The following is an 18,660-nucleotide window of genomic DNA, read 5'->3' as shown; positions in this document are numbered from 1 at the left end:
CAAATTTATTGTCATACAACCTTATACATATATACTTCCAAACGAAACAATGTTCCTCTGGACCAAGTTGCACAGCACAGTACGTATAACTCACACACAACACAAGGGTAATGTTACCACAAATAGATGAACAAATATTAAGAATGGTGGTGCGTGGAAGGCACTGCCGAGGGTGATGGTAATCACAGATATATCACAGACATTTTTAAGAGCCTCTTAGATAGACACATGGATGATAGAAAAATGGACGGCTACGTGAGAGGGAAGGGTTCGATTGATCTCAGAGTAGGTTATGAGGTCAGCACAATATTGTAGGCTAAAGGGCCTGCATTGTTCTATAATCTAAATGCTGGAATGAACAGTGGTGAAATATTCTATTTACTTCAATACTGGCTGTCCGCACAAAGCATACTTTCTATAATTTTTACCACATAATTTTTACAACAAACTGTAATGTACACTGCACAAGAACAAGCCAAAGAATAAATATTTGAGTTGATCACAATATAGTCCACAGAGAGGCTGATTCCATTCTGGCCCTGGTGATGAGGGGCCACACGTGAAGCCCGCCTACATGTTGATGCGGTAATTGTGATGGATTTCGGGCTTGATGTCACACACCAGCGTCAGCAGTCGGCGCAGGACCTTCTCCTTGTTGCGGTGGTGACTGGCCTGCATCGCCTGGATCTTCTGGCATGTCAGCTGCTCGACCTCAGCTGCCAGGTTACCCTGCGACCCCATGACCTTGTCCGGAAAGAGCAGAGGCAAAGATCAGATTCAGGACAGCAGAGGGGATCAGAAAGTGTAAACTCTCATCACGTAAAACTATGTTCTCCTTGACTTTTGTTTCAACATTCAAACCTTTTCAAAATCCATAGATCCCTCTTGCAAAAAGCCTTCTTCACGGCCCTATCTACTTGCGACATTACTTTCAAGGAACCATGTACATTTACTCCCTGTACTACGACACTACCATTGATTGTGAAAGTCCTAATCTGATTTGCCCTCCCAAAATACAACATCTCACTCTATCCGAATTAAACTCCATTTGCCGTTCCTTGGCCCACTTACCCATTTGCTGTGCAAGTTGATAGGGTAGTTAAGAAGGCGTATCAAGAAGTGTTATGTTAAAATTATTTTACATTTATTTGGAGATACAATGCATTAACAGGTATTTCCAGCCCAACGTGCTCGTGTTGACAAATAACCCCATGCGTCCAATTAACCTAATAACCCTAACCAGTACGCCTGTAGGACGTGGGAGGCAACTGCAGTACCCAGGGGAAGCCCATGCAGTCATGGCGAGAACATACAAATTGGTTACAGGCAGTCGTGGGAAATGAAAGTCGGGTCACTGCCGCTGTAGAACATTATGCTACCGTACCTCCCAGCTCTGTAAAGCCCTGGTTAGACCACACTTGGAGTGCAGGATTGTGTTCCGTTCTGATCGCCTTGCTATAGGAAGGATGTGGAGGCTTTAGAGAGGGTGCAGAGGAGATCTACCAGGATGCTAGTGAACATTTCTAATTCTAATTAGGGAACTTGAGTCAGCTAAGACTTTTCTCTTTGGAGTGAGAAGGACGAGAGATGTATGAGATGAATGGACAGCCGTGGACTTGTTATCCCAGGGCAGAAATGGCTAATGCGAATGGGCCAGGATTTTAAGGTGATTGGTGGAAAGGGGAGATATTGGAGGTATTTTGTTTTTTATATAGTGTGGTGGGTGTGTGGAATGCCCTGCCAGGGTTGGTGGTAGAGGCAGATATATTAGAGACGTTTAGGAAAGTCTTAGACGAACACATGGGTGATAGAAAAATGGAAGGCCATGTGGGAGGGAAGGGTTACATTGATCTGCAAGTTGACTAAAAAAATCAGCATAACATCCTGAGCTGAAGGGCTGTGCTATGCTGTTCTATATTCTAACCAGCAGATCAGGCGGTATCAATGGAGAGGAATAAGCAGCCAATGATTTGGGCCAAGACACACGAGATCCACATCAGGAGTCCTCATCCACAGATGCTCCCTGACCTGTTGTGTTCCTCCAACGATATGTGTGAATGTTACTCCGGATTTCCAGTATCTGCAGAATCTCTTCCGTTCAAGCTTTATTTGACAGTTGTACTCTGAAACATTGAAAGCTACAGCGAAAATGCAATCCTTTCCTGGTTTGCCATACGCTGTTATTTATCTCAACGACCAACGAAGTCCGAGTATATGTTTGGGGCATGTTGCCAGGCTTCCAGCACCAACATGGTATGCCCACATCTTACTAACCCTAACCTGTATGCTTTTGGATTGTGGGAGGAAACCAGAGTACCTGGAGGAAATCCACATGGTCACGAAGAGCAGGACAAACTGAACCCCGATCACTGGTGCTTTGAAACGTTGTGCTAGCCACTATACTACAGTGTCAACTCCACAAATAGCTCGCGACACAACTTTTTTGGAATTTTTCATTTGCACTGCATTTGCCTTGGGATGTTGCCCTGAGATATCATGTCTGAATACCTGTTATTCAATGTTTGTAACCTGAGGCCAAGTCCGGCAGGCAATCTCAGCATGACCTTTGACCAGAACTGTCAAGTGCTTTTCACCCTCAAATAACTGAATGGCATATCACGACTGCCCTTTCCTCAATAAACAATAGATGCAGGAATAGGCTATTCGGCCCTTTGAGCCAGCACCACCATTCATTGTGATCATGGCTGAGCATCCACAATCAGTGCCCCGTCCCTGCCTTCTCCCCATATCCCTTGACTCCGCTATCTTTAAGAGCTCTATCTAACTCTTTCTTGAAAACATCCAAAGGATTGGCCTCCACTGCCTTCTGAGGCAGAGCATTCCACAGATCCACAACTCTCTGGGTGAAAAACCTTTTCCTCAACTCCGGTCTAAATGGCCTATCCCTTATTCTTAAACTGTGGCCTCTGGTTCTGGACTCCCCAAAAATCGGGAACATGTTTCCTCAGAGGCAGACAAGTCTGGTGTTTGCAGCAATCGTATTTACATCAGATATTTCTTCACTAACCTTCACAAACCACGGGACTGTGATCAGAAAACAGCAAACAGGATTATTTGTTCTTGTCCAGAAGAATAACATAGATTGGATTAGGTTGGATTGTTCTTTCTCTACAATCATCAGTCTGCAGAAGCCTCAGGTGTCACACCACCACGTTCTGGAACAGTTATAATCTTATAACCATCAGGCTCTTGAACCAGGATGGATAACTTCCCTCACCACAACTCTAAACTGATTCCATCACCAGCAGACTTACTGACAAGGCCTCTGCAGCTCACGTGCTCAGAATTACTTATTTTATTTGAACATTTTTACTTCTTGTGCACATTATCGCATTATAGTTTTTATATAAATTTATTTTCCTGTGAATGCCTGCAAGAAAATGAATCTCAAGCTGATGTATAGTATTGTATATGTTCCTTGATAATAAGTTTACTCTGACTTTGACATAACTATGTGTAAAACCTGAGTGATTCATAAGAATATAAGAACTAAGAAACAGGAGCAGGAGAAGGCCGCCTGGTATATCAAACCTGCTCTGCCATTCAATAAGATCATGGCTGATCTGACCATGGGCTCATCTCCACCTACCTGCCTTGGTGAACCTCCTCTGCACCACCTCCAAAGCCAGTATATCCTTCCTCATGTACAGAGACCAGAACTGCACACAGTACTCCAGGTGCGGCCTCACCAGTTCCCTTTACAGTTGCAGCATAATCTCCCTGCTCTTAGATTCAATCCCTCCAGCAATGAAGGCCAACACTCCATTTGCTTTCTTGACAGTCTGCTGCGCCCAGAAACCAGCCTTTTGTGATTCATGCACAAGCACTCCCAAGTCCTTCTGCACAGCAGCACGCTGCAATCTTTCACCAGTTAAATAATAATCTGATCTTCCATTTTCCCTTCCAAAGTGGATGATCTCGCATTTACCAACATTGTACTCCATCTCCCAGACCCTTGCCCACTCATATAACCTATCTATATCTCTCTGCAGACTCTCCGTATCCTCTGCACAATTTGCTTTTCCACTCAATTTATTGTCATTAGCAAACTTAGATACGCTTCGGTCCCCTCTTCCAGTTTCAAACTTTCGATGTGTTTGTTTGTTTGTTTATTTATTTAGAGATATAGTGCAGTAACAGGCCCTCTGGCCCAATGAGCCCGTGCCAAACAAATACTCCTGTGTGACCAATATACCCACAACCATCTGTGGTACTGAATTCTACAGATTCACCACCCTCTGCTGAAAGAAATTCCTCCTCATCTCTGTTTTTTAAGTGGACTTTCCTCTGTTGTGCCAGAGGTCTGCGACTGTCAGGGAGCCATTACTATTACAATGGAAAAAGTGCTAGGGAACCTCAGAGGTCTTAAGGTGGATAAGTCACCTGGACCAGATGGACTACATCCCAGAGTCTTGACAGAGGTTGCTGAAGAAATAATGGATGCATTGCTCATGATCTTTCAAGAATCACTTGATTCTGGCATGGTCCCAGAGGAGTGGAAGGGAGCAAGGTTAAAAAAAAAAGGAAATTATAGGTCACACACATCAAAGTTGCTGGTGAATGCAGCAGGCCAGGCAGCATTTCTAGGAAGAGGTACAGTCGACATTTCAGGCCGAGGGTGTGTTGCTTGAATTTCCAGCATCTGCAGAATTCCTGTTGTTTGCGGAAATTATAGGTCAGTTAGCTAAACCTCATGGGTTGGGAAAGTGTTGGAGTCTATTATTAAGGATGAGATTAAGGAGACTAATGATAAAATAAGTCAAAGTCAGCATGGTTTCTGTCAAGGTAAATAACAAGCAGGGTGGACAAAGGAGAGACAGTGGATGTCATTTACTTGGATTTGCAGAAGGCATTTGATAAGGTGCCACACACGTGGCTGCTTAGCAAGATAAAATCCTATGGCATAACAGGAAAGATACTGGCATTGATAGAAGATTGGCTGTCAGGCAGAAGGCAGGGAGAAGGAATAAAACCTTTTCTGATTGGCTGCCAGTGACTCATGGTGTTCATCAGGGGTCAGTATTGGGACCACTACTTTTCACATTGTCTATGATTTAGATAATGGAATTGATGACTTTGTGGCAAAGTTTGTGGATGATACAAATATAGGTGAAGGGGTAGGTAGTGCTGAGAAAGCAATGCAATTGCAGCAGAACTTAGACAAATTAGAAGAATGAGCAAAAGAGTAGCAAGTGGAATACAGTGTTGCGAAATGTACTAAATGTACGATAATACATTTTGGTAAAAGGAACAATAGTGCAGACTATTATCTGAATGGGGAGAAGATGTGCAGAGGGATTTGGGAGTCCTCATACAAGACTCCCAGAAGGTTAATTTACAGATTGAGTCTGTGGTAAAGAAGGCAAATGCAATGTTGGCATTTATTTCAAGAGCAATAGAATATAAAAGCAAGGAGATAATGTTGAGCCTTTATAAGACACTAGTCAGGCCACACTTGGAATATTGTCAACAGTTTTGGACCCCATATCTCAGAAAGGATGTGCTGCCTTTGGAGAGAGTCCAGAGGAGATTCACAAGGATGATTCCAGGAATGAAGGGGGTAACATATGAGGAGCATTTGGCAGCTTTAGGCCTGTACTCATTGGAATTTAGAAGAGTCCATGGGGATCTAATTGAAACCTACTGAATGTTGAAATGACCAGATAGGGTGGTTGTGGAGAGGATGTTTCCTATGGTGTGGACAGCTCAGCGCATCTGTAGTTGTGAACTTCCCATGATTCAGGACATTTACAAGGACAGGTGTGTAAAAAGGGCCCGTAGGATCATTGGGGACCCAAGCCATCCCAACCACAATCTATTCCAGCTGCTACCATCCGGGAAGCGGTACCGCAGCAGGACCAACAGGCTCCGGGACAGCTTCTTCCACCAGGCCATCAGACTGATGAACTCACGCTGACTTCAGTGTACACTGTGTTACATTGACTGTTCTATTTATTATAAATTACTATGATTGCACATCGCACATTTAGATGGAGACATAATGTAAAGATTTTTACTCCTCATGTATGTGAAGGATGTAAGAAATAAAGTCAATTCAATTCAATTCCAAATCCAGAACTAGAAGGTACAGCCTCAAAATTGAGGGGCGAACTTTTAGAACAGAGGTAAGAAGGAATTTTTTTAGCCAGAGAATATTGAATCTGTGGAATGCTCTGCCACAGACTGTGATGGAGGCCAGGTCTGTGAGTATATTTAAGGCAGAAGTTGATAGTTTCCTGATCTGTCAGGGCATCAAAGGATATGGCAAGCAGGCAGGTGTCTGGGATTGAGTGGGATTGGGGATCAGCGATGATGGAATGGCGGAGCAGACTCGATGGGCTGAATGGCCTAATTCTGCTCCTATGTCTTATGGTCTTATTCTGAGGTTGTGCCCTCTGGGCCTGGACTCCCCAGAAATGTCCTCTCCACAACCACTCATTCCAGTCCTTTCAATATTTGATAGGTTTCATTGAGAATCCCCCATTATTCTTTTAAACTTCATCAAGTACAGGCCCAGAGCCATCAAACGTTTCTCCTGTGTTAACCACTACCTCACTTGCCTTGCTTCCTTTTTGCTCTACTTATTTATTTTAATTTATATAATATCTCTTTTTGTAATTGAGAGCTTTTAGTATTATGTATTGCAGTGTACAGCTACCACTAAGCAACAAATCTCACAACTTACGCCAGTGATATTAAACCTGATTCTGATCATTCTCCTCCGGATCCGCAACCCCCCCCCCCCCATGTCTGCTCACCTTTTCTTTGCGGTGGCCGACAACCGTTCACAATACTCCAAGTGCCTAATAAAACACCAGCGTCATATCCCTGCTTTTACATTCTGTCCTTCATTCGGCCACATAGTTCCAAATTTCTGCCACCTTTTGTGTATTGAGTGTTTTTTTTTCATTTTTAAAATCTTTTTATTGATATATAATCTTCTACAGCTTTAAAATGGTACAAGATTACAGCAAATTAATATATATACAGTTAATAAAGCTGAAAACAACTTATCTAAAAGAATAACATGATAATGAAAAAAATATTTTTTATAAAGAAGGAGAAAGAGAACCCCAACTACTAAAAGAGAGAAAAAAACCCAGTAACTACAAGAGAAAGAATAGGAAAAAAAGAGAGAAAGAAAAAACCCATTAAGAACCAACTCTCGGAGCAACACGACTTACAATCATCTATATAAATAAAGAAGAAAAATCATCAACCACCAATTCATATTTATATAAAATAAGATTGGAGGGAAACCATATAAATTAATTCAAATTAAATGATAATATTTGGCAAAAGAGCCCCATCTTCTCTCAAAATCAAATCGAGGACCAAAAGTTCTACTTCTAATTTTTTCCAAGCTAAGACATGACATTACTTGAGAAAACCATTGAATTAATGTAGGGATAGAGTTATTTTTCCATTTCAATAAAATAGCCCTTCTTGCCAACAATGTGACAAATGCAGTTACATGTTGGTCTGAAGATGAAATACCCTGAATGTTATGCGGAACTATTCCAAATAAGGCAGTCAATGTATTAGGTTGTAAATTAATTTTCAGGGCTTTAGAAATTGTAGAAAATAAAGATTTCCAAAAAGATTTTAATGAAGAACATGACTAGAACACATGTGACGAAGTGGCTACTTCAGTTTTACACCTATCATAATAATTGTCTATGTTAGGAAATATTTTAGATAATCGCTCCTTTGTTAAATAATAACAGTGAACAATTTTAAATTGAATTAAACAGCCATTGGCACATATCGAAGAAGAATTAATCATTTTCAAAACTTGCAACCAATCTTCATTAACAAAGGTCATATTAAGTTCTCTCTCCCAATCTTGTTTAATCTTTAGTGAGAAGTTATCTTTTTGTAGTAAAAATAAATTATAAATTCTACCAATGGAACCTCTTGAGTGTTTCATAACTTTATTCCTGAAAGGTGTGTTGCCTTGTTGGATAACTTCCAACTGCTCCTTACCACATCAATTCCTTCCTGTAAGGACAATTAAGGTGAAAGGAGTTCAGTTCGAAAGCCATGTGAGGGGCATTTGTTTAACACGGAGAGTGGTGGAATGCACTGCCTGGGATGGGGTAGAGGCAGGTACACCGGAAACTTCTAAGAGACACTTAGGTCGGCACAGGAATGTCAGTAAGATGGACGGATATTAACATTGTGTAGGCAGAAGGGATTAGTTTAGTTGGCCATTTGATTACTAATTTATTTGGTCCAGCACAACGTTGTGGGATGAATGACCTGTCCTTGTGCTGTTCTGTTCCATGTTCTAACATGTCATCTCCAACGTACACTGCCGTCAGGGTGGAGTGGTGGGGCAGGGGTGGTCACCCACCTCTTTGCAGGCTGTGCATGTGCGAAGAGGATCTGGAAGTGGATGCAAGTCCCCGTGTCACAGTTCATCCCTGCCAGCTGCCCCACAGAGGACTCTCCGATCTACGCACTGACACACAGGGACAGACGTCCAGTGCTGCCGGCAGATCATCAACTCAGTGACAGGCACCTTCGGGCTGCCCGAAACTTGCTGGTCTGCCAGCACTGCCAGATGTCCGCAGGAGGGTGTGCTGAACGACAGACTGAATCTCGGTGTGGCCAGTACAAAGACTCAGCAGGGAAGGATCCCAGTCAGGGCTCCTTCTGCCACTGCAGGTAGAGGGGCCTCTCACCCTCTAGAGATTAAAGGGTGTAATTATTAGCTTTATTGCCCACCCTACAACAACACGTACAGTGAAACGCACCGTTTGCATCAAATCAAATCAGAGAAGATTGTGCGGGCCAAGTGTTGCCACACATCTGGTGCCCACATAGCACGCCCACAACCCTAACCTGTACATCCTTGGAGTGTGGGAAGGAACCGGGGAGCCAAGCAGAACAGAGAGAACATACAGACTCCTTTCACTCAGAGGTGGGAGTCGAAACTCAACCTCCCGTTACAGTAAAGGAACGTGCTACCCGCTACACTGCTGTGCTGCCCTGAAAGAGTGTACTACCCCAGGAGGGCCACACGAGTCACAATGGTGCTATGGTTTTTAAATGAAGATAACACTACAACATTGACCACGAATGGAAAAGTTTTGAACTGTTTCTTCTTTTGTATCGATATATTTTTATTATGAATTAAATTTTGTTTTGAAATATAAGAAAATACTAATGCATTTTCCTTCAGGTTTCAGTCAAACCGGCACTCCAATGGACTAGATGGGCCGAGGGGCCTGTTTCTGTGTTGCACTTCTCTACGGCTCAACCCGAGAAGTTTCTGGAATACACCTTCATGCAATTACAATGACCAGGCCGGTTAATAACCACAGATCTCTTTCCCCAGGTGACACACACACAAAGTACTGGAGGAAATCAAAAGAAGGCGGAGCTTAGCGGGTTAATGCCACATAATGGTACCTCCTTTGCTTGCTCTATTTCTACCTTTAATATCTTTGTTTTCCCTTTCAGGGTCCTTTTGAAGACCCTGACCTGGAGTTACACACTGACTATGGCTCTTTGCAGGAATGGGACCCGCTCACGGGTTTCCATAACTGGCTGTTGATCTGCATGCCAAGGGCTTTTGGCCTAAGAGTCCAGCTTGAATTCTGAAGCCGAGGATGTCAGGGCTCTGGAGAAGGGCAGATCGAGGGTTGGTATCACAACAGGAGACCCGTGTGTCGTCGGGGGAATCGGGATATCTGCTGTGTGCCTGGAGACCCGGGATCTTTGTGATCTTCAGGCACAGAGCTTGAAAAGAAGCAACATAACGGACTTTTAACATCATAAACCAGTGAGTTCTTTGTTATGTCTCCCTGCCCGCTGGGAAAATGGTGACACCTCTTTCTCCGTTATTAGGGAGAGAGAGAACCTGCGGTATGTCGAATACCGGGTGAAACGCGAAGTCTTTGGGGTAACCGCAAGCTTGTGTCTTTGCTATTGCTTTGCTCATGCTTGAGTGCTTAGTGGTGGAGCTGATGCTGGCTTATTTTTTGCTGGTGGGGCAAGGGGGGATTTTTGCTCACTGCCGCTTACACGCTGGGGGGGGCTTTGGGGTTCTAACATTTGACTTTTCATTCTTTGGGGCACTCCTCTGTTTTTGTGGATGGTTGCAAAGAAAATGCATTTCAAGATGTATATTGTATACATTTCTCTGACATTAAATGTACCTTGGAACCCTCGTAATCAGCAGGTCAGGCAGAGTCTATGAAGGGGAGTAGACCATTGAGATACTTCATCAGGTCTGGAAAGGAAGAGGGAAGAAGCCAGATATATATGTACAATATCTGAAATACATCTTATGGAAGTGTTTGTTTGATGATGAACTTCAATAAGAAATAAATTACAAAAAAAAGATACATGGGGAGGGGTAGTATACAAGCTTCAGGTGACAGGTGAGACCAGGTGAGGGGGAAGGTGGTAGGTGGCAGAGAGGGGATGAAGCAAGAAGCCGGAATCGGATAAGTAGAAACAGAGTTGAATGAATTTTTTTTCTTGTGAATGTTGTCTCTGTCATCCGAGGTGACTGTGATACTGGTGTATGTTTTCCAGTGTTCCTTCTGCAAATGACAATACACTTGACTTTGGAAAATTGTGTTTTGAAAGTTTCTTTAGAAACCCCAACAATTACAAGGCGCACAGATGAAGCCATGTCAGCTTGCGACAAAGGCACATCCCTATGGCAGGCTTTGCCAACGGCTCCTTACCGCTTCCTGCTTATGCCGAAAGTCCTTCTCCCTCTCCAAACGGTACTGTTCGATCTCACCCTGTGCCTCTTCTTTCGCCTGCCTCAGCCTCCGGGCCTTTCCTGAAATTAGAATCAAGGCTGGTCATTTGCTTGAGCTCATCAATAGGAAGTAGGTGAACCCTGTCGAACGGATTGGGAGGATGGGGCCAATTGATCACACGGTGAATTTCATCTTGCCAGGCCCATTCATTGCTCCTACATTGTAAGTTGCCCAGTGCATACGTGAACCCACGAAAAGCATCTGGCTGATGGGGTACCTGGCCAAGTACTAAAGACCTGTGCTGGTCAAAGGGGGTAACTTCACTTGCCCCATCATTGAACTGTCCGCAACCAATGGACTCACTTTCAAGGACTCTTTATCTCATGTTCTTTATATTTATTTATTAATTATTATTATTTCTTCTTTTGTACTTGCACAGTTTGTTGTTTTCAGCACTCTGGTTGAATGCCCGATCTTTCACTGATTCTGTTATAGTTTTTTTTAATGGATTTATTGAGTCTTCTGACAAGAAAATGGACCTCAGAGTCATATATGTACTTTATAAAAACTTACTTTGAAGTTTTGAACATTTAGAATACAGAACATTAAACAGCACGGCACAGGCCCTCCGACCCACGTTGTTCTGAACCTTTAGCCTTTTCCAGGGTGAGTCTCACCCTCCTCTTCCACATAGCCCTCCATTTTTCTTTCATCCATGTTCTCTTAAATGTTCTTAATGAATCTGCCTCTCCCCCACCACCCTGGCAGGATGTTCCACACACTCACCACTCTTTTGCATACGAAAAGCTACCTCAAGCATCCCCAGTAAAATTACGTCCCCTCGTAGGAGTCACTGCTGTCACGGCAAAAGGGCACTGCTGACCACTCTACCTGCGTCTCTTGTCAACTTGTATGCCTCTATCAAGTCATCTCATATCCTCTTCACTCCAAAGAAAAAAGCCTGAACTTGCTCAACCTATCCTCATAAAACCTGCTCCGTAATCCAGGCGGCATCCTGGTAAATCTTCTCTGAACCCTCTCTGAAGCTTCTAAATCATTCCTGTAATGAGGCAACCAGAACTGAACACAATATTCCAAGTCTGGTCTAACCAGGGTTTTACTTACTTAGTAGCCATTTGATTTGGTATCTGCTTTAGATAATGAAGTGGCTACTAAGTGTATGTTTGTGGCCTTCTGCTACTGTAGCCTATTCACTTCAAGGTTCAATGTGTTGAGCGTTCACACATTGTAGCACATGGTTACTTCAGTTACCAAACTGAATTGACTTTATTTCTTACTTCCTTCATATACATGAGGAGTAAAACTATTTATGTTACGTCTCCATCTGAATGTGCAATGTGCAATTTATAGTAATTTGTAATAAACAGTATGTACAACAGGACAGTCAATGTAACATAGAAATACAATTGTATCAGTGTGAATTAATCAGTCTGATGGTCTGGTGAAAGAAGCTGTCCCGGAGCCTATCGGTCCTCGCTTTTATGCTGTGGTACTGCTTCCTGGATGGCAGCTGGAAGAGTTTGTGGTTGGGGTGACTCGGGTCCCCAATGATCCTCCGGGCCCTTTTTACGCACCTGTCTCTGTAAATGTCCTGAATAGTGGGAAGTTCACATCTACAGATGCACTGGGCTGTCCGCACCACTCTCTGCAGAGTTCTGTGATTGAGGGAGGTACAGTTCCCATACCAGGCAGTGATGCAGCCAGTCAGGATGCTCTCAATTGTGCCCCTGTAGAAAGTCATTAGGATTTGGGAACACATTCCAAACTTCTTCAACCGTTCCGATGTTTGGTCTGAACAACAACTTAACCTCTTGACCATGTCTGCACACTTTTGTACAGAGTTGCTACACCAGGAAGTGTGGTCACTGAGTGTATATGTATCCGAAATCAGAAATAAGGGATTTAGGTAGCAAATTAAAAATATTAAAACTAGCAAATGTTAAGCCCGGTAAGGACCCCTTGGAGTGTGCCAATTACCATCCAATCTCCTTGATAAATGCTGACCTCAAGATATTTTCCGAAGTCTTAGCCAGAAGACTTGAGACAGTAGTTGGGAAAATAATTAGCCCAGATCAAACGGGCTTTATCAGGGGGCGTCTCGCATCTGATAATATTCTCCGGCTCTTATACATACTGAGTGCAACACATAAAATCCCGCCTGCCTGTGGCCTGCTATTTCTAGATGCTGAAAAAGCATTCGATCGTCTTGACTGGCTATATCATTGGAGAGATCTAAAAGAATTTAAGTTCAGTGATAAATTTACCAATATGATTCAAACACTGTATGCTAATCTTTCAGCACGGGTATGTGTGGGAGAAGGTTTCTCAGAGTTATTTGACATAGGATGGGGCACACGACAAGGGGACCCTTTGGCTCCTTTAATTTTTACTATATCTATTGAACCACTTGCACATTTAATTAGAAACTCTCCTCAGATCTCCCCTATTATAATAGGTACAACATCACATTCAATATCACTTTACATGGATGACACGCTAGTTTATATGGCAAATGTTCAACAAACTCTCCCCTATGTTTTAAAAACACTAGAGCAATTTGGATTTCTTTCAGGACACAAAGTTAATTTGTCAAAATCAGCACTGATGCTGATTAATACAGATAAAAGTAAGGTGTCTCTCCCTCCCCAGGTTAAAGTTACAAATGAAGTCCTCTACTTGGGTATTAAAGTTAATACTTCCCTATCATCTGTGGCTAAAACAAATTACTCTTTTAATTTTGAAAAAAATAGAAGATATTAATAGATGGAGACTCCTGCCAGCATCAGTCCCAGCCCATATATTGGTCATTAAAATGAACATCTTACCCCGCATTAACTTTATCAGCTCAATAATCCCACTTGCACCTCCAGCAGGATATTGGCAAAAACTGGACTCCTTACTACGATGCTATATTTGGAATGGTAAACAACCTAATATAAAATGGTCAGCTCTACAATTCAAAAAGTCGGATGGGGGATTGGCATGTCCAAATTTTAAATTGTATCACTGGGCATTTGTATCAAAAAGTCTTAGCTATTGGATGGAGGAGGATAAAGTTTCGTCATGGAAAAATATAGAACAAGAGCTAATAGCACCAATAAGGTTGAAGGACTTTGTCCTTATAGGTATGTCTACCAAAAAATCTGATTTGTATTACAGTCCAATTTTAACCCATACACTACAAGTGTTTAGAGCAGCAGAAAAATTCCTAAAATTTAAAAGCGTATGGTGCAAATCATCTCCATTATGGAATAATAATCGTTTTCTATCTGGGGGAAACCATTCACTAACAGAACTTGGAAGGATAAAGGTATTACTATTCTTCAAGATATTACGGGGCAAGTACTATCCGTAGCTTTCAAGAACTGATATCTCGATATAATATTGATAAACACTCTCTTTTCTTCTATTTTCGAGTAAGATCAGCTTGTAAAGCCTACGGCGTTCCCTGGGGGTCAGATTTAAAGGACCATCCCATTTTAAGTTGGATACAGAGTGCTCCAGGACAGATAGTGTCACGTATCTATGATAAATTAGACTCCCAGAAATCTATGCCCACATCAGGAATGAAAGCCTGGGATAGGGACATATCTGAATTGGGACAAGATTTAGACTGGGATGCGATTTGGGATAATGCTGCCGGTGCTTCGAAAAACCCAAATCATCAGGATATACACTTGAAATTTTGTCATAGTGCATATTTAACACAGAGAATTAGACATCAAATGGGACTGGTTCCTGACCCATATTGCTCATTTTGCCCCCATGGAGCCATTGGCTCTTTTATACATGTTGTATGGGAATGTTCAGGGGTTTTTGATTTGAGGGGGAAGGTTGTCCTCTTACAGAACTAACGGGGGTACAATTACCAATGGACCCCGCTGTACATCTTCTAAATGATGACTCCCACCTTTCCCTTACGGAAAAAAACACGCCAAGTCTGGCTGGCAGGCCTGACTGCAGCTACGAAGATTGTAGTCCAGCGTTGGAAACCTCCCCATGATATTTCAAATACTCACTGGCTTCGGAGCTTTTTGGACATTTCTTACCTGGAACTTTCATCAACAAGAGTAAATGATGCACGACCAAACACAATCTTAATGTGGACAAATTTGATATCTAACTTAAAAGATCTTTTGTTAAAATAGGAATGCTTCGTCTGTGTATGCACAGTTGGTTGGTGGAGGGGAGAGGGATGGGGGGGAGAGGGGTGGAGGGGGGATGGTGATGAAGGTTGGGGAGTGACTGGGTTAAACAGTCAAAATGTAATTGGCAACTGGTTGTATTGAATGTAATTTGTTGGTGTTGCAATAAAAATCAGTAATAAAAAAAAAACTAGCAAATATAATAGTAGAAACACAGCAGACTCTTTCGCATTCACCACCCACTGTCTTATCTGGTGGCCGACATCTCCAGAAGAGCAAATCTCTTAATCCTGTTTTTTGCTTGGAAGGTGACACTGAAATGTATCAACAAGGGAACCGATGGCATTAGTTCTTAGGGCCCATATCTGTCCACAACAGATGTTTGCACACTAATAGTTAATTTGGACTGGTTTGCAACCAGATAGTTAATCGTCATCAGCGATCAGTCATAGTCGAGTACGAATCTCCTCCAGGTGGTTGGTCTGGTGACTTGTGGGTCTTTAGATGATCCAGTTTCCCAGTCCCACCTTACGTTGAAGCGTTTAGTCCCAGCGGCATGGTGGAGGTATTCTTTGAGCTGTGCAGTTCCCTCATAGACAGTCCTTCTCTAGCTTTCCCAGTCCTGGTTAATTTCTCCCATCCATTCAGGTAGATTGGCACTTCCTCAGGTCAACCTTGATATTGTCCTTGAACTGCTCTTTCTGCCCTCCAGGAGTGCACTTTGCATCCTTGAGTGGGCCGAACAGGAGTTGTTTCAGGATGCGGGAGTCAGGTATACAGATGATGAGGCTGACCCATTACAATTGGTGTTGAATCATGATTGTGGCTGTGGAGTTAATGTTTAGCTTCCTCCAGGAGGCTGGAGTTAGTATGCCTGTTGTTTCAGCTAACTCTCAGAATCTTTCAGAGGCATCTTTGATGGTAAATTTCTAGGGATGTTATGTGCCTGCTGTATGTTGTCCATGATTCCTCTCCACACAGCAAGGAAGGGAAGACTATAGTTTTATAGACCAGGAGCTTAGTGTTGGTGTTGATATCCCGATCTTCAAAAACCCTCTTTCTCAGCCTGGCAAAAGCTCCACTCATACAGCCTATTCTGCGATTTATTTCAGGGTCAGTATTGGCTTTTGAAGAAAAAAGGCTGCCAAGATATGGGGAATGATCAGAGTTCTCCAGAGGGATTTTGTCAGCTTGGATGGCTGGAGATTTAAAAGCTTGATCTGGAGCAGGTTGGTGCAGGACTTGGGTTTTCTTGATGTTTAGATCAAGTCCCAGGAGCTTGTATGCTCTGGCAAAAGCACCCATGATGCACTGCAGATCCTCTTCAGCATGAGCTATGATGGCATTGTCGTCTGCATATCGGCACTCCATGGTGGAAGTAGTTGACACCTTGCTCTTTGCCTTGAGCCTGTATATAGAGAATCTGGACTCCTTGTGGGAGGTCTTGGCCTGTGAGATGAAGTATGGTTGCGATGAGAATGGCAAACAGAGTTGGGGCAATGATGCACCCTGTTTGATTTGAAAGGTGCTGTTTTAGAGCCGCCGGTTGCTGATGACTGTTGCACTCGTATCATTGTGCAAGAGCTGCAGGACCTTGAGGTATTTCTCCAGGCACCCGATTTTGGACAGTACCTGCCAGAGGGCAGGATGATTTACTGAGTCAAATGCTTTTGTAAGGTCTATGAAGGCCACATTAAGTGGGAGATTTTGTTCCTGGGCTTTCTCCTGCAATTGACGTGCTGTAAAAATCATGTCAGATGTTCTTCTGGTTGGAGGGAAGCCACAGTGAGACTCACACAGGAAATCTTCTGCCAGAGGAGGAAGCCAGCCACATACCCTGCACCCTGATAGATAATACAGACTGGGTTTCACACCTGATAGTTAATATAGACTGGTTTATACCCTGATCATTGATCAAGACTGGTTTGATACCAGCAGTTAATGTAGACTGGTTTGCACACTTGACTGTTAATACACACTGATAGTTCATATAGACTGGTGTGACATTGACAATTAATACACACTAGTTTGCACATTGATAATTAATACAGGCTGGTTTGCACACCTGATAGCTAATACAGGCTGGTTTGCGCACCTGATCGTTAATACAGGCTGGTTTGCACACCTGATCATTAATACAGGCTGGTTTGCACATTGATAGTTACTACAGACCAGGTTGCACACTGACAATTAATAGAGACTGGTGTGCACACACACCAGACAGTTAATTCACACTGGTTTGCAAACTGATAGTTAAAACAAATTGGTTTGCACACTGACAGTTAATGTAGACTGGTTTGCACCCCGATCAATGAATCATATTAGGTTTTATTCCATAAGACATGGGAACCGAATTAGGCCACTCGGCCCATCGAGTCTGTTCTGTCATTCCATCATGGCTGATTTATTTTCCCTCTCAACCCCATTCTCCTGCTTTCTCCCTGTAACCTTCGATGCCCTTATAATCGGCGACCTATTAATCCCCGTTTTAAACAGACCCAAATGCCTTGCAAACACAACTATTTGTGGTAATGAATGCCACAGATTCATCCCCCTCTGGCGAACGAAATTCCTCTTCATCTCAGTTCTAAAGGGAATTCCCTCTGTTCTGAGGCTGTGCCCTCTGGTCCCAGACCCCCCCCCCCATCATAGGGGGCATCCTCTCCACAGCCACTTTATCTATAGGTTTCCATGAGATTCTCCACCCACCCCCACACTCATTCTTCTAAGCTCCAGTGGCCCGGGACCCTCAAACGCTTCTCATATATTAATCCTTTTATTCCCAGGAATCATTCTCCCTTATCCCTCTCCAATGTCAGCACATCCTTTCTGAGCTATGGGGTCCAAAACTGCTCACAATACTCCAAATGCGGCCTAACCAATGACTCATAAATCCTCTGCATCACGACCTTACATTAGATGCGCAGCCCTCGATTCGCCCTGATTATTCCATGTGGAAAATTCATTGTTACGTTTGATTTTTTTTTTGTTAATTCATCTGCCCTGTGCCACGGGCACGAAACAAGGCTTTTGCTGTCTGGTGAGATAATATATGGTTGAAGAATACCAACTAAAGCAAAAGGCAGAGATGCCATTTTCATAATGACCGTCTATTTTACAGCGCCAGCCAGAATAATTATAAAAAGCTTACGTTTCCTAGCCTCGGCAACTTTCTCCGCGGCTCGTTTTTCGGCATGAAGGAGTTGCTGTATTCCTTGCGACTGACTGGCCATTTTATTTTTCTCTCAGAATCCCTTCTTCCCCTCCGGATCAGGTACCAGCCGGTGCAGAAAGACCAGGATTCCTCCTGGTCCTAGCGCGCATCGGATTGTGTCAGCCAGCTGCTGTTGCCCATTACAGTCAGGCCGTGAAATTTACGTTTTTTTTTGCAAATTAGTAATAGCACTTTATGTCACAGGTATAATGGATGTGCCAATATAAATTTGTATTCCTTCGACAGTAAACGTCAGGTTTGCAGAGCAATAGGATCTGGTGATAGATGGGAACAAACTGGGGAAGACCAAAGCAGGAGCGAGAGCAGGGTGTTCAGGAGTGACGTCAGGAAATGCAATGCATATTAATACCGTTTGTGTTAGGAGTCCAAAGCATTTCCACAAAATTTTATCAGGCTAAAAGCCCACGATAAGGTTTCAAAGTTCAAAGTTGATATATACATCATCATATACAACCCTGAGATTCATTTTCTTATGAGCATTCTTAGTAAATACAAAGAAACGCTACAGAATTAA

General features: G+C 43.0%; 1 protein-coding gene across 1 annotated transcript; it reads right to left on the bottom strand.

Annotated features, from left to right (window-relative positions):
- Positions 1-18,420, bottom strand: LOC140198280 (V-type proton ATPase subunit G 2-like). The gene is made up of 3 exons (XM_072259338.1): positions 18,063-18,420; positions 10,725-10,825; positions 1-744 (listed from the first exon to the last, which is right to left on the bottom strand). The coding sequence occupies exons 1-3, from the start codon at positions 18,142-18,144 to the stop codon at positions 571-573; spliced, it is 357 nt and encodes a 118-aa protein (XP_072115439.1). The 5' UTR covers positions 18,145-18,420; the 3' UTR covers positions 1-570.
- Positions 18,421-18,660: the final 240 nt, after the last annotated feature.

Source organism: Mobula birostris, chromosome 5 (assembly GCF_030028105.1).
Source record: "Mobula birostris isolate sMobBir1 chromosome 5, sMobBir1.hap1, whole genome shotgun sequence".
NCBI classification, from domain to species: Eukaryota; Metazoa; Chordata; class Chondrichthyes; order Myliobatiformes; family Myliobatidae; genus Mobula; species Mobula birostris.
Note: the sequence above shows the minus strand (reverse complement) of the source record. Positions and strands in the feature narration are given on the sequence as shown.